This window comes from Myiozetetes cayanensis, unplaced genomic scaffold, assembly GCF_022539395.1.
Source record: "Myiozetetes cayanensis isolate MyiCay16 unplaced genomic scaffold, myiCay2020 scf2-11, whole genome shotgun sequence".
NCBI classification, from domain to species: domain Eukaryota; kingdom Metazoa; phylum Chordata; class Aves; order Passeriformes; family Tyrannidae; genus Myiozetetes; species Myiozetetes cayanensis.
Window position 1 is genome coordinate 14,978,402 of NW_026087411.1, and position 21,935 is coordinate 15,000,336.

Sequence of the window (21,935 nt, forward strand, 5' to 3'; positions counted from 1 at the left end):
TGTTCGAGGACTGCGTACCCATCGGACATGAGTGGAAGGATGTGCTGCAAATTCTTGTTGATCCCATTTCAGCTTCAAGTGGGTAAGGGAGGCTGCCTGGCCTGCTAAGGTGCAGAAATAAATGGTTTGATTTACACAGACGCTCTGTGGGGTTTACAAACCTCTAGAAAGTCGGTGCTTTGTGGACTTGGAGCCGTGCGAGACAGGCGGGACCGCTCCTGCTAAGAAGAGACAACAGAGAGACAAGAGACAATCCCTGGCAATCCACTAGCCACCATCAGCAGACTCCAGCACCCCCGCGGGCTCCGTCCCGCATGCCTCACACAGGGGACTTAGGAATTCCCACCTCCCTGAGCCCCGCTGGATTCCTCATCCCTCCTGGGCTTCCTCATCCCGCCAGGCTGAGGGACACGCCCGGTCCCCCCGCTGGCCCTGGCCCCGGGGCGCTGCGACACGCCCTTCCCTCGGCCTAACTCACACCTATCCCACAGAACCACAGGGCGTCTCGGGAGCCCCACAGGGATCACCCACTCCAACTCCTGGCCCGGCACAAGACACCCCAAGAGTCACACCATGTGCCCGAAAGAATTGTCCAAACGCTACTTGAACTCTGTCAGGCTTGGTGCTGTGACCACTTCCCTGGGGAGCCTGTTCCAGTGCCCAACCACCCTCCGGGTGAAGAGCCTTTTCCCAGCATTCATCCTTGACCTCCCCTGACACGGCTTCAGGCCATTCCCCCGGGTTCTGCCACTGGTCACCAGAGAGAATAAGAGATCGGGGCCTGTCCCTCCGCTCCCCCTCGGGAGGAAGCTGTGGACAGCTATGAGGTCCCGCCCCACCTCTCCCCGGCCCCCACCCGGGCCGGGCCCGTGACGGCTCCGCGGCCGCAGCGGCGGTGGCGGCGCCGGCCCCGCCCGCCCTGTTTGCCGCGCCCGCCCGCCCCGCGCGGCTCTTCCTGCGGCGGGCCGGCGGGGCGGGGGCCGGCAGGGGGAGGAGGCGGAGGAGGAGGGGACAGACGGGGAGGGGAGCAGGGAGGAGGGGCCGGTGCCGCTGCCGGATGCGGTGAGGAGGCGCCGCGGCCCCCCTGCGCTGCCGGCCGCTCACCTGAGCGGGCAGGAGGGCGGAGAAGGAGGAGGAGGAGGAGCCGGCGGCTGAGCGGAGCGGAGCCCGGCGGCGAGGCGGGCGGAGGGTCGGCGGGGCGGGCGAGGCGATGGCGCCGGGCGCGTAGCGGGCAGGAGGCCCCGCGTCCCGCCGTGTGCGCCCGGCTGCCGGCGGGGGCGGCCGGCGGGCTCCGCCGCGGCCTAGGAGCGGTCTCTCCCCTCGGAGCGCCGGGCGCGGCGCCGCGGCGGCCCACACCATGTCCACCCGCACGCCGCTGCCCACCGTCAACGAGCGGGACACCGAGAACGTGAGTGCCGCGCCGGGACCCCCTCCCTCCTTCTCTTCCTCCCTCCCGCCCTCCGCCTCTCCGCGGCACCCGCGGCGGCCCGGCCCGTCGTGCCGCCCCGGCCGGGTGCCCCAGGGGCGGGCGGGCCGCGGCCGAGCCGGCACCGCCGCCTGCCCGCGCCCCGGGCTCCTCCGTGCGGCGCTGCCGGGGCGGGTCCGGCCCGCCGCGCTCCACGTCGCCCCAGCGGGCCTGGGCCTCCCGCAGGGAGCGCTCCCGCAGCCCCTTCCAGCGCGGCCGGGCCGGGCTGGGCCGGGCTGCCCTTATATGTCCTCGGCTGTCGGCGCACACGGGCCCCCGCCGGGCAGAGGCCTGCAGCCCCCGCGGGCGGCAGCCCCGCCTTAGGGCGTCCCCCGCACCGGGCACCTCCGCGCTTGGGCCGGGATATCCACTTGTGGGCTGTCAGACCGCCTGGCGCTTGGCCCTGTCTCGCTTTCTGGGGTTCAGCGTTACTTGCTCTTTGTTCAGTTTCCACCTCCGAGACGGTCCCTGGTGTTGCTGTATTCCTTCCTCTGTTTTGCTTTGTGTTGCCTCTCGGAGAGGCTGTGGTCGTGTCCTGGTTCCTCCCGAGTTCGTTGTATCTTCCTTTGTGCTCCGTTTAAACATCTTTGCGCTCTCCTCTGCTCCGCCCGGGCTCGCTGGAGCGGCAGCACGGTGGTGTTCTCTGCTGTGGTGGTCTTCCGTAGAAAACAACCAGTCTTGGCTACGGTAGATGGTATACCTGAGGAATGCTGGACCCTGTCTGGTCCTGTCCATCAGTGGTGATTATTTAAATAGGTGTGGAGGAGGTGTGACGTTTTCCTCTTGGGTGAGGGGACCACTGTTAAAAGTGCTATGTTTGTAATGTGTTAGGTATCGTTAGTTGACTTTGGGAAGGTGGCAGAAGGAGGGGAAAAAGGAGTCATACCCACCTTCTGCTTAGGTGGAAAGAGACTGGTAAGAAATGAAGAAGGATGGCCTAGTGGGATGAAATGGGTTGAAGAAGATGCTTGTTTGTATCGAGTCAATTTACAGAGAGATTCCGGTCAACAGTAGGAGCTTATAAGGTTTGTGACTGTACAAGCCCAAGCAATGGTGTCTTCTGATTAGGTTCTTGACTGATATGAAATGAAAAGTGAATGTGAGAAGAGGATTTGGAAGACAGAGGAAACAGAAATGAGGTAATATAGCTAAAGAAGTGAAACCCTAGCTTGGTGAATTATTATAATGAGCTTTTAGTATCAGTCGCTCAGTGGAAGTTTAGTTGACACAGCAATATCACCATTATTGCTAGTTAAGGCAAATAGATGTATTTGGTCTGTCCTTACTCTTCATGGACTGATGAGTTCTGTTTTATTGTCACAATGAAAGTAAGTCCTTGAGACGAAAAGTTCGATTTAATTAAATGATAAAGCCCAGGTTTGTGTGATACGTATTACTCATGAGTCTCCATTTCAAATGTATATGGGAATGTTGATGAGAGATAGATGACAGGAAGGGATATATATAGGCATACATCCAGTAATATAGTGCATAAGACTTGCAAAATTTGCACAAGGCAGATAGGAATATTCTCAAATGTCATCATCTTTTATAGAATGAAAACTTCAATTAAAATGTTAGTAGTTCGTTTAAAAGATATGCTACTTTTAAGTGCTCAATGTTGACACTTAGGGAATAGTAAGTGTTATTTTTTATTGTTGTAATTTCAGGGAGTGCATTGGGTATCTAAAAAACCCCACGCTTGTACAGGATGTCAGAATACTGAAAATTGCACATTTGCTTCTGAAAACCTTGGTGTAAGTCTGCAACCTAATACTAATGAATATAATCCTCCAGCCAGATAAACAGCAAAGAGCTGTGCAGTAGTAAGTTCCTAAATCTGCACAAAGTAATTCTAGTGCTGTCATTAGTGTGGCGTCTGATGGGTTTTGGAGCAGAGACCTCGAGGTCTGCCCGTCAGGCAGCCTCAGGAAGCTGTCTCTGCTGCCCGTGGTGTCCCTGACTTTTGCTAAAGTGGCAAATGTAGGATGGAGGAGGTGGTCCGTTGCTGACTTCCTGATCAGCAGCATTCCTTGATTTAAAATGGCTTCTCTGAGGGTGAGGTGAGACTCTTAATTTACTTTTAATGTGCTTTCTTCTGCTAATAAACACTAATGGACTGGGGAACTGTTTATGCTGATGGGTCTTGACGTACAAAGTCGAGCTAGTAAGCTCTGGGTGACTGAGGCGGTGAGAAGTTGCGAGAAAAGGGAGAAGTAATTGGAAAGAGTGAGGCGTTAAGGAGCAGGTTTTGACCTGGTAAAAAAAAAATCTATCTTTGTGGTGCATATTTCTAATCCTCGAGTATGTATATTAGCAAAGCTCTCCCTAGTTCTGCAGCTAGTGGCACTCTTCAGGAGAGGCTCTTTACTTCCCTCTCATGCGTGTGGCCGTCTCAGCAGTGTGGCTCCATTGTGTGACTCCCAAGGGACAGACCGTAGCTCTGTATCCCTGAGAGAGCTGATTGATGGTTCTGAGTACAAACCTACGTACCCATCCAGCTGTGCTTTGCACATGGTGTGAGGTTGTTGCGTAAAATCACAGGGAACTACCCTGCCACCACCACCCCCTGTCTCTTGGCAGCTGCTTTCAGTACTTTAAAATAGAAAATAAATACAACTTTAATGTGTCTTTTTCTCAGTGAGTGTGCAGGCATCTGTTATGTCCTTTGAAAAATAATGTAATAATGGGATATAGCACCTATCATAATATACATTCCTTAAGGAATTACAGGAGTTCCTGATGGGGTGGGTGAAAAACTTCTATATTTCCACAATTCTTTGTGCCTTTTATCCCACAGTGCCCTTTGAAAATAGTCTAGAAGGGATATGATCATGCAGCATATTCCTTGATAAAGTCTTATCAGAAAGCTGGAGTAAAAAGTACAGGAACCGTCAACAACGGGCACACAACAGGTGGAGGGGACCAGTGGTGGTGGAGCAGTGTGTGTGTAACTGATAGGTCTGCCTAGTGCAGATTCACACCCTTTGTCTTTTCTTTGCCTTTTTGCTATTCCTGACATCTCCCAGTGCTATGTTTAGCTTCTCTAGCATATGTCCATAAATACTTTTCACTGGAAATGTTACTTCTCTTTCATGAAAGCTGTGTTTAAGGAAAATAAATAGATTATGATTGTCAAACACTTATTCTCACTGAACAGTTTATTGGGAAACTTGGGGAAATTAATGGGTGGAGGCTCTACTGTATTTTCATGCCTATTACCGGATTTGTTTTTTCAAATGAGGGATAGGAGTGGTATTCAAAATAATAATTTCCCCGTGTTTTGATTTTGTACGTGTAACTATTTACAGCTTCCTCTTGATGCATTTTACGTAGGCTGTGACGGGTAATGTGTCAGTGCATTGAAATACTTGCAGTTGGGGTTAGTTTGGGTGAACTGAGCTTCCCTGCTCTGCTGTCGCTGGAAGAGGAGAAGGGCAGGAATCAAAAGCTTTGAGCTAGAGTATTTCTTTTGTCTTCTTTGAGTTGGTATGAATTGAGGAGAGAGGAGCTTCTATATTTTTTCCCTTCGTGCTGTGTTGTATTGTGTTGTTAAATTGGGGAATGTTTTTCCTGAAGTAAGGCAAAAGAAAAGAAATGCATCAGTAATATATTCTCCTAAATGGTTTTGGGGAGCTCTGTATAAGAAAATACTCATGGAGAGCCAACAGTTGGCTCTGTGCTACTTGCTGTATAGTACTTTTAATAAAATGAATAAAAATGAGAATGCTGTAGCTTGCTTTTTTCTGACTTAAAGACCTCTTTAGTCTGGCATAAGAATACATCTTTTTTTTCTCTGTGGTAAGTGTAATTTAATCTTTTGAAGGTGTTACCTTTACCTGTGAGGGTATTACTGTTTATTTGTGTTGTGGTCTTACCCATCTAGCTAAGTTTTAAAGTATTTCTTTGTTTTATACTTTTCAGAGGCATCAAAGTTGTTTAATTCTACTGGAGCAATCTGGCATGTTTACTATGGAAGAAGGAACAAACAAGGCAGGAATGCTGGATGATAACTGGCCAGGGTCAAGGAGGAATGTGGGAATTGTGGTTTGTCTTACCTAGCCAGTACTATCTGAGAATGATTAAGAGATGTCACAGCAGAGGGAGTTTTAAGGAAGGATAAAACAGTGACCTATGGTCATGTGATTTGCTTCATTATCATACAAGTAATTCTAATTTTGACACATGCACATCCGTTTGTGGGCTAGGGAGGGGAGGTTGATGTCTCAGATGCCACCTAAAGTGGGTGTGGTTAAGGATACCTTTCTGATAGGGGAGGCTACTAGACAGCTGCATTTTAAAGAGGAAAAAATTGAACAGGGCAAGAGATAAGAGGATAGACTGAAGTGGTCAAGTTGGGATGATAATGATTATACCATGTTTAATTTCTTTTTTTTTTTTTTTCCCCTTCTGGATTTGCTTTTGCACAATAAGAACACATGGTTTTTATTTGGACAGAGGGGGCGTGGGAGAAAGTATCTGACAAGAATTCTTTCCCTCAGTGCCTTAAGCAGAAGAATGGCCTAGTTTCCAAGCCTTATGGGTTCAAGAGTACAGCTGGATCTCTCTTATCCACAGGAGATGGGCTTGAGCAAAGTGAGGAATGCCTGTATTTTTTCCTTGCAATATTGTTTTCCTTGATCATAAATACACCATTAGGTTGAATGTTTGTTTGAACAGGGTATGTTCTTCTGATCTTATTTTGAGGGTTTTTGTTTCCTTTATGCAGACTTTATTTTTGTTGTTTTGCTTCACATCTGGAACAGGCTCCTACATTGTGGGGGGAAACTCTCGTTTAGCTAGAGCATTGTGCACAGAGAAAGCAAGGCTCATTTTGTTATAAAGTATGTTGTCCATTTTGAAGTGGACCTTCTGTGTGGATCAGAGAGAGCAATTGGACAGGTGAGATAGATGTTTAGTTTCATTTTCCTTATGTAAAGAGAAATATTTTGGTACAAAGGAGTGAAAATGTAGCTTCATGCTTCAGTGTTCTTTCTAGGCATCATGAAAGTATGCAGGGTTAAAGTTCAGAAGGAGTTAATCCAGTTTGCTTGTAGTACTTGTTTCATTTCATACTTCGTGGGGCTTTTGAGGTTCATAGGTAAACATAAAGTTAGATTGTTTGTGGTTGGCATTCTGAAAACTGTACTTCCATGGTCAGTGCAGATAAACACTGAACTAGAACAAGGAAATTATGTTCTAGGGAGTCTTGTTGTTAACAGGGTCTTTACTGGCATATTTTTCTTGATCATATGGACTTACTGTTTATATTAATACAAGTTTTTTAAAAAAAATTGACTCTTCACTTAAAGTATTTTAATCATCAGCAAAGGCATGATTTTTTCCCCATAGCACCCAATTATATTTACAAATTAATGTTTCCACGGTAAATGTGTTTTTACCATCACAATTGCTGTTGCCTAGCAGAGGAAGCTCCTGCTAACTTCTAATTGACCTCAATAGTTTAAACACAGAAGAAAGATTAATTTCATTTTTCTTTTAAGGGCACATACGGTGATTTCTGTGAAATTGTGTTCTCAATCAGTGACCTGTATTCTCACTTCCAGACCTTTTTTCTTGTTCTCAGAATTTAGTATAGACGTGGCCTTTATATCTTACTGATGCTTGTGAGAACTTTAAACAGTTTTCCAGTAGAGCAGATTCACTGAGAAACTATCCTGTAAAGAGGAGAGATGATTTTACTATTAATGTGGAGCTATAAATCTATGGTGCAACTTAAGTCCCAAGACAGGTTTCTACAGGTTGGCCTACTCACAACTTTTAGAGTTTGAGCAAACTTTTTATATGTTGAAATGTTGGAGAGAAAGCATTTTACCACCTCTGTTTAGTTCTGACTTTTTAGTAGCTTCAGTATTTATTTTAAAATACACATTTGCACCCTGTGCTGCCCTCCAGGTTAAACGTACTACTTGTAAGCTGCTGCCGACAGTGACAAATTTCAAACTTAGCTTATTTATGTTGTGGTCATGACACCATCTATTTTGTTGTTGTTGTTGTCATAAACAGAATGCTTGATTTTTGTGGTTTGGTTTGTTGTTGTGTTTTTTTAGTCTTTCTGGAGTTTCAGAATAGCCAAAAAAAATTCTTTTTAGGACTTGACAGTTTTTGCTGGGTCTTGATTATTGAATGTTTACTCTGCTCTAGATAGTGGTAAATTAAGAAGAAATGTTCTCCACAGTTGACTGTTTGTGAAAACAACCATGAAAACAGGGAAGTTTCACCAAAACGTTCGCATTGTTCAGTGTAATGAATATAATGCAACTCAATCTGAGTTTTAATAAGAAGCTCTTTCTCCACATCAGCTACCAAGCCTGTTCAATTGTTAGCGTTTCTCTACTTCTTTCACGTTCTAAATTAGCTCTTTTTTTGTGTGTGTATTCTCTGTGCTCAGTGCTAAACTGAGCTTTAAATTGGGCCAGTTGTGTTTCATGTAAGCATGAATCATCTTTGTTTTTCTGTGAATAACTTAGTAAAATAGCAAAATCAAAGAATTGATGAGATGTCTCAAGGTCACTTTAAAACTTCATAGCTGTATATGACAATGTAGCTTAGATAGTTTTCTTGAGCATCCTAGTGAATCTAAGGTTAAAAATTCCAAGAGGATAAGATGGCCCTTGTTTTTAAGATACGTTTTCTTCTGACTGTTTCAACTTTAGTTTCTGAAGTAGTCACCAACCATGCTATAGCTGTCATGGTAAAACAGTTGAAGGCAAAAGCATTAGAAAGTAACTCTCTGTGCTTATCATAATCCTGCTTTTTTTGACCTGAGATAGCAATTGAAAAAAAAAGTTGGGTTGATGGGAGTTTTTTTTTTTGGTTGGTTCGTTATTTTCGTGGTGGTTTGTTGTTTGGGAATTCTTTGTTTTTGTTTTTTGTTTGTTTTTTTAAGGTAAGCATTTTTATCAGGGTTTGCTTTATGTATGCTTTCAAAGAAAACAGCAACTTGTGCTGAAAGACATACGGTCAGAGTTGTGGTAAGGTACCTGCACAGTTAAATGCAGCTGGGCTACAGCTAACCTTTAAAGCAGTGAACCAGACACGCTCGTGGAGCGGTTCCACAGCTTAGTCTGTAACGATTGATCAATAGAGTGTATTTGTGTGAAACACAAAAGCACAGGTTTATTGGGCATCTCTGTAGGATGAAAGATCATTATGTTATTCTAAAATTCTCCAACTTATCAGGACAGCTGATGGACAGACACTGGACTTTGCTTAAATCACTGTGGAAAGTGGGTTCTTTTTTGCTAGAATGAATGTGTTGTCCATGAGTTTTCCAAGTTTTCCTGCTCTGCTGTTTGTTGTATATGGATTCAGGAAGAAGCAATTTTCCTTTATTTCATCTTGCTGTTCCTGTACTCGTGGGACACCTTAGGTATAGATTGTGGGTGTCAAAATGAGAAGTGGTCTGCACTCCACTCCTTGGGTTAGCATGAGTGTGCTTTACAATCAAGATGACTTCTGTGAAGGCTCCTGCAGAGCTGTTGAAGATCTAAGTGCTCAGTGCCAACAACTCCTGTGTCTTTCTGTGCAAACTATTTCAAGTTAGCAATGTTTTATAAAAATGTAAGATTATTATAGAAACATTCATTCAAAGTGCAGCAATACAACATGCATTGGACAAGATATGTTGTTTTTCTTCACACTTGTGTTCTTCAAAAGCCCGACAATATAGCAGAAAGAGGATTCTTGGTTATAGTTAGCTCTAGCCAGTCATTGTTTTAATTTCCAAGATGTATACTGAATCTAAAAAAGCACTGAATGCCCACACATTGATATGTGTGTTCACAGGTGTAATGATTTCCAAGGTGAGGATTGTTACACTTATTGGAGTTATACTGAGGTCAGAATAAAACACGTTCTTGACTTCAGATCAGCCTCTGCCTTGTTCCCTGTGACCTTGGTGATGTGTTGGTAATAAGCAGACTAATAATCCTGGTTTACGTTTAAACACCTGTCGAATTCACAAAAGTAGCAGAATGTTACTCAGATCAGAGAATGATGTCCAAACTTAATATATATTTAAATTGATTCATGATAAGGAGCTTTGTCCAGCTGTGCTGCAGAACTGTATTTTAAACATACGCAGCTGTGGTATGGTTAGCTTGAATAACAAGACAGAACTTCACCTCTGATGAAAGCACTTGTGTAGTACATTGATGTTCAAGTAGCTAAACCATAGAGAGTTACTGGATAGCCCATGGCAGTCTTTTGCAAGGGCAGATAATGATAATAATGCTACTGGTGACAAAGTCTAATTGTTTCTATATTATAAAGTAATAGTAGTGCATGATAACTTTTAAAATCTCAAGCAGAGACAGAATTAGACAAGGTTGTTAGAGAGAAGTGATACCTTTCATTAGACAGATGCGGTTGAAGGAAATAGATTAGATTTGGATAGATTAGGCTCTAGCAGGGCTTGCTGTAAAGGCACTGCCCAAGGCGAGCCTTGTGGTAAAACCTGTAGAGCCTCTACTGTGCTCCTGTAGGAGGGCCCACGCCTTACTCGTGGTGCTGTGAAACACACACCTTGTAAGCAGAGGCTCAGCCTTAGTCACTGTGGTACAGTGCTATTTTCAGCTCTCCTGGAAGCTTTCCTCCTGGCTTCCTCCTTTCCCCACTGTTGATTCTTATCTTTCTCATCTCAACCCAATACTCAAGCAGCAAGCTATAGAAAAATAAAGTAAAATATCTTTTACGTGCCTACAAAGGGAAAAAGGCCATTTATTTGTAATCTTAAGGTTAAGGGTTATCACATAGATAATTTATCTTTAGTCTCTCAAATATTTGTCCAATTTTATTTTAAACCTGGTGCTGGGCTATAACCTGCCGTCACAGCAGCTTTATCCATACACATTTGCCCAATATCCATTTTTCTGAGTTTCTAAATGCCTATGTGGATTCATTTCTGAGGGAGCTGGGGCTGTTTAGGCTCTGCGGGGGGAGGTTTAGGTTAGACATTAGATATAAATTCTTTACAGAGAGAGTAATCAGACATTGGAATGGGCTGCCCAGGGAGGTGGAGTCACCATCCCTGGGAGGTATTTTAGAAGAGACTGGATGTGGCACTTAGTGCCGTGGTCTAGTTGACAGGGTGGTGTTGGGTCATGGGTTGGACTGGATGATATCAGAGGTCTTTTCCAACCTGCTTGATTCTGCGATTTGTTGTCCATTTAAAACCTACAATTTTCTACGTATCACATTCTTGCTCCCCTTGCCTTGTTTTGTCCCCCATTTTGCTTACTAACGTGCTTTTGTGCTTGAGCCTGGCATACTCATTACCAGCTTCCTTATGCTTCTCACTCCTTCTGGGACCTTTTCCAGTTTTGCTTGTTTAATGACATAAGCAAACCCAATACAAAGCTTTACAAAAGCTGCATAGTTGCAGCTCCTGTTTATCCTTCCAGTAATACCCTTCTGTATGAATCCCAAGGAGCATTTTAATATGGGAATAATCTGAATTGTAAAGCTAAAGGGAGTGAAGAAATGCTTTGCTGTGGGTTGGTTGGGAGGACTTTTCTGTTTTGGGGGCTCCTTTTGAAGTATTAGCTAAAAGGGTTGTTACAACTTGAAATGCTCATCAGTTAAACCATATTTTCCTCTCTCCACATTTCCTTCCCTCAACCCTGCTATAGTTACTGTGCTTTATTCTCTCAGATAACATCAGAGAGTAATCAAAGCTTTATAATGATTACTTAGGAATTTTATAATGTTCTTTTTAGAGATTTTCTTGATACTCTCAGATACTCGAGGATTTTAATGGGTGAGAATTGCACAGTTGAAGAAGTGGAGTGTAGGATGTACTGCAGAACATGTAGCAGTAGTGTAAATTACTTGTGCTAAACAGTAAATATCTGGAATTCCTTTTGAGAGTGCATGCTTGGCTTCAGTAGTATGCAAGTATCTTACTATTTCTGAGATGTTTCTGTCATTACTTAAAATAAGCAGAGAAGTAGCTCAGAAATTCAGAGAATCTTGTGTTAAGAAGAGTCTTACTTTTGCCTTAAAAATTACCTTAGCTTGTGAAATGCTACACTGAGCTCTTACAAAGGATATGGTTGTTTTTCACAAATGGATTACACGTGTAATGTATTTACTCATATCTCTATTCCAGATAATACTATTGATTCAAGGTAATGTAATTCTTTAAAGCATTTGCGTTTTTATTTAGTAATTTTTTTTCCCAACAGTAATCAGATTTTCTTCCCCCTGCCATTATTACAGTAAGGACAGTCTACTAGTAGTTAAACAAAAAACCAAAAACCAGGAATATATATCTTTACTTACTGCAGGATTAAAGTAGTATTTTCTCCTTAAGATCAGACTCCAGAAGAAATAGCAATTTTAATCATTCAATACAATGAAATGTGTACAGAAAATATTGATAATACTGTTCTGAGCAGTCTTTATTAGGCATAGCTATGTATAATATCTTTTCAAATTTGTTTTTTTAATTTGATACTAAATGAACAAGACTGGTTGCTTTTAGAGTTCTTTCTTTTAGTGATGGACATAAGATGCACATGAACAAAGAAAATTTATGAAAGCACTTCACAATGAAACTCTTGCTCCATCTGCTGCATAGTCCAGAGAAATCTTATCCTCAGAAAGCTGGTATGAGCAATGAGGGTTGAGCTAAAATAGGTGCTGAAATTAGTCAATGGAAGACATAATTACTATTAGAGAATGTATGACTGCAGCAGTGTTCTTAGTCAGGCTAGGGGAAATATAATCCCGTGCAAAGTAGACTGATAAAATTAAAACTGCATTTAAAGGTCTTTTCAAGAAAGCTACTTTTGCTTATCCAGTGATTGTAGAAGTATATTGCTCATATAAAAATGAGGTTTGATGTTTTCTAAATACAACAAGGTAACATATTGATTATTATTACTGTTGCTGTTGTCACCATTACTAGTTTTGCTTTGCCTTTTGTAAAACTTGGTATTTTGTTTTTGTGTACCAACTTTTTTGCTGTTACTTGTTAAATCCATTTCCTAGTGGTGTGTAGTATTAAGTTTCAGTTGAATTATTTTCAAAGTGAGTGATGTCGAACCTTCTGGAGCATAGAAGAGACAAACTGGACTCCTATATCCATCTGTTTGTTTTCTTTACTGTCATATAATAATTACTAACCTGAAGAAGCTGAATTAAATATAACACGACTATTAACTAGAGATGTTATGATAAAGGGAAATGTTAATGGTGCATGAGCCATTTTCCTAATATTATCTTTCATAGAAGATATTTCTAAGACTAGCTCAGCTAGTGACAGAGGAAAATAAAAAAGCAAGCTGGGAGACTGTCAGGTATATTGGCAGGTAGCATTTATGTATATTTGAGTAAAATATACCTCCAGATAATTATTGAGAAAGGATAGGCAGCTATGCCTGATTCCAGGTCAGCTGTTGGGTCATAGGAAGGCAGTAGGAAATGAACAGCTGTTTTTTTAACTGCTTGGTGAAATGAGAAAGATATTTAACACAGTAGCTCTCATCCACTGAGACTGGGAGCATTCTAGTTAGTTTGGTAAATTAAGGAAGAGATTCTCAGTCAGTCTGTTATAATTTAGGGGTTGCATGTTGCAATGTTGCAACCTACAGTTGCAGTGGCTTTTCTCATCTTTTAAGAGGCAAGGAGCATTTTAGGACCCTTGGCAGGTTGATGGTGAAAGAGACAACAAAACATTACTGACAGCTCATCCTAAGACTTGGAATAATTCAGCGATGTCCATTTGAAATCTGCAGAAGGATGACTTTCCTTTGAGGTTTTGATGATGGATTCCCAGTTTCTGGTAGGGATATTGGTAGTTCCTGTCACTTGCTGACATTGCCCTCAGGTTCCCATGACTTCTTTGCTTTTATAAATTTCTCTTCCTTGAGACTGGATCAAATTAATTCTTGTTTTAGTATGAGACAGCATCTTATTAAGTAAGCTATTTGAGCTGGAGATTTCCAGGCATGTTGTTTTAATGTTACCCAAACTGTTCTGATGTCGAGCTCATGACAGAGCCAAGAGTTGTCCCTGCTAGTGGCGAAGCTGGAGGCCACCATTGCTGCTACTGGTTATTTACTGTATTTCACCAGCTAGACAAAGAAGTCTGAAAGTGTACAATTTTGACAGACTGCAGGCTGGGATACTGGGTAAAGCCCAAAGCTGAGGATCTGGGATTCTTCACCTTCAGATTATCGAGGACTCAAGAGAAAGTTACGTGTCTTTTCTCTTACTGTTGGATTGGCTGCTAATTTTAATGACTGTATTCATTTTGAATATATACTAGATTTGTTCAAATCTCTAATCATAGATTATTTGGCTTGTCTTAAGTTTTAACCATATATATATTTATCCAAGTACATTAATTCTTCCACATTTTCTTAACTTTTTATTATAATGGGCTGGGTAAATCCAGCATCTGTTGGTTTTAATTTTTTTATGCATTCTGTGATTTATATTTTTTCACTTTCTGTGACTTACGTAACATGGACTATTTAATTTATTATATTTATCCTTTTTCTTGTGCTTTCTATGTCTCAGTTACACTCACCCATGATTTCTGTTTATGATTTGAATTCAGGACATTGACATGTATCTGATACCTATATATGATATTATCAGTATTTTTTATCTACTTTAATACTGTATCAACCAGTTTAAAACATCTGAAGAAATGTATTCTTTTTTTTCTATCTATATTACATACTTTGCAAAATCTTTTTTAGGAATATTCCTGCTCTTTTTTGAATTTAGCTTCCTAGTTGCACACATCTCTAAAGTGCTAAATTACAGTAGTTTGTGATAATAAATAATGGAAGCCCAAAGGTTAAAATAGGTGGTTGCACAAGTTTAGAAACAAGGGGTTCCGTGTGGAGATTGTAGTGTCAGCTCTGTGTAAAGCGCACTCTTTGATCATGAGATAGGAGCTGGTCCAAGGGCCAGACAGTGTTTGGACAGCCTAAAGTTAAGCATAAATCTGTTGGGAATATATTTGCTAAGCTGAAATGTGGGGTACAATTATCCACAGAAAGGTAAATAGTTACTACAACTCAACTGAGGACATTTTATTTGATCTGTTAATTAACACTTACATGAAAAACAAGGTAGAGAGCACTCAACAGAAGACTGTCTTCATTTTGCTCTGTTTGTTTTGTTTGAGTTCACCGTGTTCCACTATACCAGTTGGCTTGGATACATCACCATAATCTTGCTCTGTATGTAAAGCATAGTTGGTTTTTGACTAAGTTCAGTGGTGTCCTTATAACTATCTACAGCTCCTACCGTCAGGTCAGGCTCTACTGGACTGCTCTAAGGCGGCAAAACCATTGTAACTGATTGCTGCTTGAGTGCAGGCTCGTTGGTAGGAGCGTCCTATACCATCTAAGATGCTTCCTCCTCTTAGGAAGGCATCTGCTTTTCCTGTGACAAAATGTGTTACTCTTCAAAATCAACCTTTGTATCAATGCTTATTGAAAAAAAAATGCCTGCAGAATGCTGGGTCTGATAATATCCTGGCTTGAATATGAAAACCACATCTCTGTGGCAGATGAGGCCCAGTAGGCACTCTGCAGTTCACTCTGCTGAGGCAAAACTTGTTAATGGTATATGTCCTTGTTGCAGAGAGCTGGACCAGCACATACTACTAAACCTTGAAGCTGGAGAAACTGAGCTGGTATGCTCTAGTGCAAGAGGCCATGAAAGTTCTCTCCAGCTCAGGAAGATTGCCTGCCCCCTCCCTTGAAGGCTGCAGCTCCTGTGGAAGGGCGTGAGATAGACCTTGTTAATCTGCTTTAGGTTCATGCTTTCCCCCTCCCCATCTGATTGGGCAACAAGTTAATTTTCAGGATTACTTTGTTACATTTATTTTATGTATTGCATTGTATGAAGGGAAATATTAAGATAAGTCTCTGTAACTTTTAGATTCCCAAAAAGAATATGTCACGGAAATACTGGAACACCCTTCTGAATATTGGGTAACTGCATTTGAAACACAGCTTGGCATCATCCTCAAACATTGCAGAGTCCTGCACTACTCTAGACAGTTTCTTTTCTAGGACATGTGTGCATCAATTAGTGTGTATTGCTATCAGGTTGGATATTTTAATTGGTCATCTCATCACTTTTTAGAAACCGGCTTTACTTCAGGAATTTAATAAGACCTTGAGGTAAAATAGTTTTCAAAATGAGATGGTGATCTGTCTTGATGAATTCGTCATTGGATCCATTGGATGAATGCAGTAATGGGGATGTAAAGCCTTTAGAAATGCTGTCCAGTTTGCTAAAGGAGTAACTAAACTTTCTCTTTCATGTACCAGAAACGTTAGGGATGCTTTGCCCATGCATGTCACCCCTAAAGGGGAGCTTCTTAGGCTCACATGGTGCACTCCTATGTCTCGCACTCCTGTGTCTCACACACCTGGTGCAGGTAAACAACAGAAATAAGCAAGTCTGTTTACTTGTTTGTGGGATTGGTTTTGATGGGTTTGGGGTTTTATGTTTTGGGTTGTTGTGTTGTGGGTTTTTTCCCAGTCCTTCTCTGTTTTTACCTTGTTGTGGAATGGGAATAAGTATCTCCTAGCTAAAGTTTCACTACTGGTGTCAATTTGCCTCTGGATTATCAAGAAAAGTGGTGTGATCAATTTTCTTTTCCATGTTGTTCCTGCCCTGATAGTGTGGTTCTGTGACAACTTAACACACAGCTGATGTGGTGCTGAATTCCTGGTGCTGGGTGTTTCCCTTTGTCCAGGGCCCTGTGCTGATGCTTGTGGAACTCTCTGGAGGTCAGTGTACTCAGGGAGCTGGAAGTTACCCTGGCAGAAGAGTTGCCAGGGTTTGTCTGGAATGGATGCCTGTGCTGACTGCCTGTCCTGCTGCCCCACTGGTAGTGGGGTTGTGAGCAGGTGCAGACGTGGGCAGTGTTGGGTTGGCTTGGCTTCAGAAGCCATTATGTCACATGGGGTCTTACCCAGAGTTGTTTTAGGTATGCAATGGATAAGGAAAAAAATCCCATTTCATAAACTTTGGGAGAAGGAATGAGTTAAGATTCAGAGCCTGGTCCCAGTTAGCTGCATGTATGCTTTCATTCTGTTGAAAAACCTCATCTGGTCCAGGAGAGTGGTTGGTTGCTCTTGTGTCAGACACACTTAACACTCTAATCTAGTCGCTCTTTTGTGAGTAAACCTTGCCTCCTGCTGCTGTTTTCCTTGTCTGGAGGAAAGCCTCAGGTTTCCAGATTGTAGTCTCTAGACAGCCCTTTCCCCTCAGTTTTGAAGTTTGATATTAAAGCATTTTCCACTTCTTGTGCCCCTGAAAGTGTCTGAGAAGCTCCATGTGCTTGACATGATCCTGAACCTAAGTTGTTTCATGTGTCTTCTGTCTTTTATGAGGCCGTTTGAAAAATGACCTGCATCATTTATAAGTGCAATAAAAACTCCTGCCAGTTTCCTTTGCCAGAAGTTTCGCTTTCTGGGCGTGTTCCTGTTCTTGTTTAGTTGGTTCAATTAATGATCAACATTAGCATGTCGTTTTCTTTCTGTTTCACTGAGGGGATTTTGGAGCAAACTGTGGGTTCTGTGGCATTCAGAATCAGAAGTGCCCTGTAGCTGCCTGCATCTCCAGGTGCTGGCAGGATGTCCTGAGTGAGCTGGGAATGCTCACTAGCAGCTCTGTGCTGGCAGGTTTGAAGATCCCATATTATAAGCCAAAAAAGACTGGTGAGGTTAAAGTGATCACGTCCTGAGAAAAGAGCAATGGCTGGCAAGAAATGTGGAGAGAACTCTGTCTCTGAAGGACTATGTTTAAATATGTCTAGGAGTCTTTCCTTCCCTCTCCCATAAGTGCTTTTCTTCAAAAAAATAGGTTCATGTTAGGTTTCATGGGTGAGGGACCTTAATCATTTTATTTTGCCAAGATAGGAAATGTTTTACTCCTTTGCTTGGTAGGGCTGACTGTAGCTTCTAGTATTGTACCAAGTGACAAATAAAAATGAGTAAACAAGGGGATCTTAGGAAAAACTTTGTTTTTTCTCCCTCCCCTTGGCTCCACCTGTGGTTTACTGCATCAGCTTTTAGCTGACTTGTCACAGTTTTCACTGGGACTACAGGGAGGGTTCAGTTTTGTCATAGCAATTAATGGAGATGATATGGGCTGACTGTCCTGAATTAGCCCTGGAAAATCTTGTTTGTGTGTTTGGGATGAGTCAGGAAGGAAAGTGCCAGGTTGAAATAACTGTGCCAATTCTGAGTGAAATGGAACAAAGGCAGGAAGGTCCTGTTCTGCTGCACCTGCACGCCTGACTGGGCTGAGGGCTTCAGGCCCAGGGAGAGGAGGAAGCGTGTTAGCTGAGTTCAGGTTACAAGACCTGATTTAATGCTATGAAGGTATTTGTTTTTCTGAAATGTTTTGACTGACATCTCAGGGACGGGACTAGCACATTTATTTATTTATTTATTTATTTATTTTATCCTTTAAATAAAAAGGATCTGTGATTCCATGTGATAATAAACTCCACCCTTCCATAGGACATTAGTGCTGTGTTTAAAAAAAAAAAAAAGGAGCAAGAGTAATATAATATGCACAGGATTAATACAGGTTGGTGTACTGTATGAAAATTAGAAGTATTCTGAAGATCCTTGTGTATGAAGTTCTGAAATTCTCACTGGCAGTGTCTGGTGCTGCATTGGTGGATAATGGGCTGTTTTCTATCCTAGATTGCTTCGAGTATGGAGCTGTAAACATTGCATCCTGTGTAGCTTGTGAGTAGAAAACAATTCTGTCTTGAAGTGTGCAAGCTTATTTCTGATATGTCTCACATATGTTGATCTATGTTGAGCACTTAAAAGACAAACAAGCAACAAAAAACCTCAAACAAAACAAAAAATTCACCAAAACTTCTAAGGGGTTTAGATTCCATAGTAACAAGCACAGAAAAGGATTTTACTCAGTGCTCAGCATGAGTTTACTTCTCACCCCTGTATATATCTGCTTTTAGAAAGGGAACTTTATTGTCTATTGGCATTAAGGGATTGTATTTCACCTTGCAATAGAAATGTTTTGCTATTAGCTTTGAAATTGTTTTCATGCGATACAGAATATTACAACTGTGAAGAAAAGGAAAAAGATGCAAGAAAAGAGTAAGAGGAAAGTTATTTTGTTCAGTATCTCTCCTAATACTGTGTATTGGACTTTTAATACTATATATTGCCTATAGATTGGATTTTTAAATCAAGTTTTATAAAATTATTTTCAGAGTTGCAGCATCAGTTAATGAAATGTTTGCCTATGCTTGACTGAGGCCAACTTTATTCAAAATCCTTGTATCTTATTGCTGATAGCTTCAAACTCTTTCAAAAGTTGGTGCCTGGAATTTCTACATATTATGTAGATCTGATTCTACCCAGAAGGATGCACATGCATGTATTTGATTATTTTCTTCATGCACTTCTGGAAAGCATGCATGAGCAAGTGTGGGGTATGCATACATGTTAAATTTTGTCACAATTTTGTCTGATTCTTTTCTGTCTCAGTCGTGTATTGACCTTGGTATCTGATATAAAATCTCTATATACTTTTTTCCTCACTCTGTGTATTTGTTGTTTGAGTTTTTCTAAACTTAGTCCTGCATGTTATCTCCTGTTTCAGTGGAAAAGGTTGGTTGCTTTTTGTTTTGGGAGTTTTTTTAATAGCAAAGTTTCTATCATGCATATTCCTAATCTAATGTTTAATTATTGATAAGAAATTATGAAAAAAATCGTGTGTGCATACATTCAACCTTTTTAATTGCCCCTTCCAAAGCACTCCTTCATGTGTCTGAGAGATGGGAAAAAGCAGTGCTTTAATAATTGTGGTATGAGGTGATGTGTACACGTGGCAAGGGTAGGCTGTAGTTTTGTGCAGATGTGAGGTGTACCTGGAAGAGGAGGCAATCTCCTTTTTCTGATGCAAGCTGAGGGATCAGGTGCTATAATCTTGTGCAGTTGTACTGTGCATCATACCTCTGTGCCTGGATGGACCTCTGGATGCTCCTTGTGTGTATGCAGAACAATCCTATCTGAATAGCTCTGCTGGTTTCTACACTGAGGTTTACCCAGAGCTTTCAAAATATTTGACTCTTCCAGCTTAGTTTGATTGTTACTTCAGCAAAAGAAGAGGACTTGCTTTAGGTGGCTTGCTAGAAGCTGCTGAGTCCTAAAGGAATAGTTACAGGCAGCAAGCAGTTAAAACATGAAAACAGCCGGACATCCAGGACATTAATTCACACCTCTCTCCCCTTCCCCTGTATTGTTTATCCAAGCTGTTGCAGATCGGAGCAATTTAGAAGATGGTCTTCTCAGCCCCACAGACTCCCTCTGTCTGGGCTAGCTTTTTTGAAAAATATTTGCATATTTGCAAAATATGACATCTGTTACAAATGCTCATATGTGTGGCACATGCTTGAAACTGTTAGGAGTTATGAATGTAAAAATTGGCTGCAAGATACTTAAGTCCAGAACAGGATATAATATTGAGAGAGGAAGTGTGACGATGTGCCTTTTCTAGCACTGCACGTGCATACTTTGCGTCCGTGGGGTGATTCCACTGAGGAATTTGCCTTGTGATAGTTTGAGATGGGGAAAATTCAGGACTAAGAGGTTTGTTTAATCAAGTGAGGTGTGTTTGTGGGCAGATGGATGTGTGGAAATTACCCTCTTACTCTGAAGGACTACGTAGACCTTCTTGTTGTTTGAGCAAGAAAGGCTGTGTGGATTGGTGGGCTGGAATGGTTTTGGGGAATTCTTAAGACTAAGCTGTAAGAGCAGTTAATACAGGTTATGGTATAAATTTAATTACAGCATATAATCCATGAGAATACTACTCCAGTGGCTAGTAAGTGGATATGTCAAGTAGTGGAGGCCACACTTTGTACCTACTTGGTAGGGTTAGTTCTTCTGCACTTTCCCAAAGATAATGTGTCTGGCCATCAGGTCATCTTGCTTTGGCAAAGTTACCTTGGGTAAACAAAGAAAATGATAGCTTTGAGTCTTGGGGAAGCACTGGGTCAGGTTAACTCTTGTGAACTTAATGCCATTGACTTGCTGTAATAACTCTGATGGAACGTGTCAGAAACAAACCTAACTGGGAGTAACAAGTGTTAATTGTGCTCTTTTCATTGACAATTTAAAATTGAATGCTACAAGCACTTTTTTGAGATTTCTGAAAACATGGTGGATTTTGTTTTGTAAGAGTTTTTATGTTCTTATTTTTAAGTACTTGATTAGTGTGCAAAATGCCTAAATGGCTGCTGTAATAGTTTCAACTCTAAACTTTTATTACTGCTGCACCTTGTTTTTGTTTAAGAAACATCTAATTTCGTGTATATTTATAGACACATTATTTTACACTGACATAAACTGGGTATATTGAGTCATGTTCATGATGTACTAGTAAGGTAGTGTTTCCCACTACATTATACATATATTGAGATATATTATCAGGGTATGTAGAGAAATAACAGAATTCTGAGTTAAAATCTTGTGGGGGAAACGCAGATTGTTAGCTTGAATTGTTTTTAGATGGCAGTGAACTTCAAGAAGAGAGTTGGGTTTTACTATTCCCTTGTTTCCAGCACCCTGAAAAATTTCTCAGAGTTGAGAGATTGTTCTACTGAAATGGCATTTTAAATAGCCACATAGTAGCTGATGCATAATGAATGACTGTATTGTAATGGACCAGAAGGATCTTAAAACTATGTAGCCTGTCTTTCTAGACAGTGTGGATGTTGCATGCTTCTGTGAAATTCAACCTTAGTATTGTTTGGAAATAGTCTCTGAGATACTGTTAGTTGACCTTGATTTTTTTCCCTCCCAACTTCTTAAGCTTTTGTTGTAATTTTATTAAGTGCTAATTTCTACAAGTTGATGAGATTCTACTTTTAAATTCCTCTGTACTTTCCAACAGCAGCATGCTGTTTGTGTGCAAAAGAAAGGCCTATTACAAGACTTTAAGAATAATTTGAATTTCATTCAGTGTTATTCCAATTCAGGAATTGTATATATTTATTTATATGTGGCTTACAAACTAGGAAACTTGACCTTCTTTATGCATGATTTCTGTCATCTTTGGGCATAGCTGGGGAGAATGGTTGACTCTGAAGATAATCTGTTTAAGAGGGAATAATTAGAAACCATCCAGGTTGGCTTAGTTTTTCTGTCACAAAAAGACCAAAATCCAGAATCATCATGACCATGAACCTTGTTACTTTTTCTTTCCCCTCTTTGGATTTGGTACCGTTTTATATTGTCATTATGACTAAATAATGCTTTCCCGGTTAAATCTGTGTTAAAATGGTCTGTCCTGTGAGGCCATCTATTCTTTGTCCATGGCATTGGTTTAGCTTGCCTATGCAACTGTTTATCTGAGAGATCTCTCCAGCTACCTATTGGGAGGAGGCTATTCCTGTGGAGCATACGAAACTGGCCATTGA

The 21,935-nt window shown here is 41.6% G+C and overlaps 1 protein-coding gene across 5 annotated transcripts in view; it reads left to right on the forward strand.

The window, feature by feature from the left end:
• Positions 1-1,186: 1,186 nt before the first annotated feature.
• MARK1 (microtubule affinity regulating kinase 1) overlaps positions 1,187-21,935 on the forward strand; it is a 59,206-nt gene continuing 38,457 nt past the window's right edge. For 2 of the 5 annotated variants that reach the window (XM_050316569.1, XM_050316571.1), the window contains exon 1: positions 1,211-1,408. In XM_050316569.1, the coding sequence (XP_050172526.1) occupies positions 1,358-1,408 (51 nt within the window). In that variant the 5' untranslated portion in view covers positions 1,211-1,357. Of the gene's footprint in view, positions 1,409-21,935 lie in introns of all 5 variants that reach the window. The other 3 variants (XR_007629101.1, XM_050316572.1, XM_050316570.1) reach the window with 3 other exon arrangements.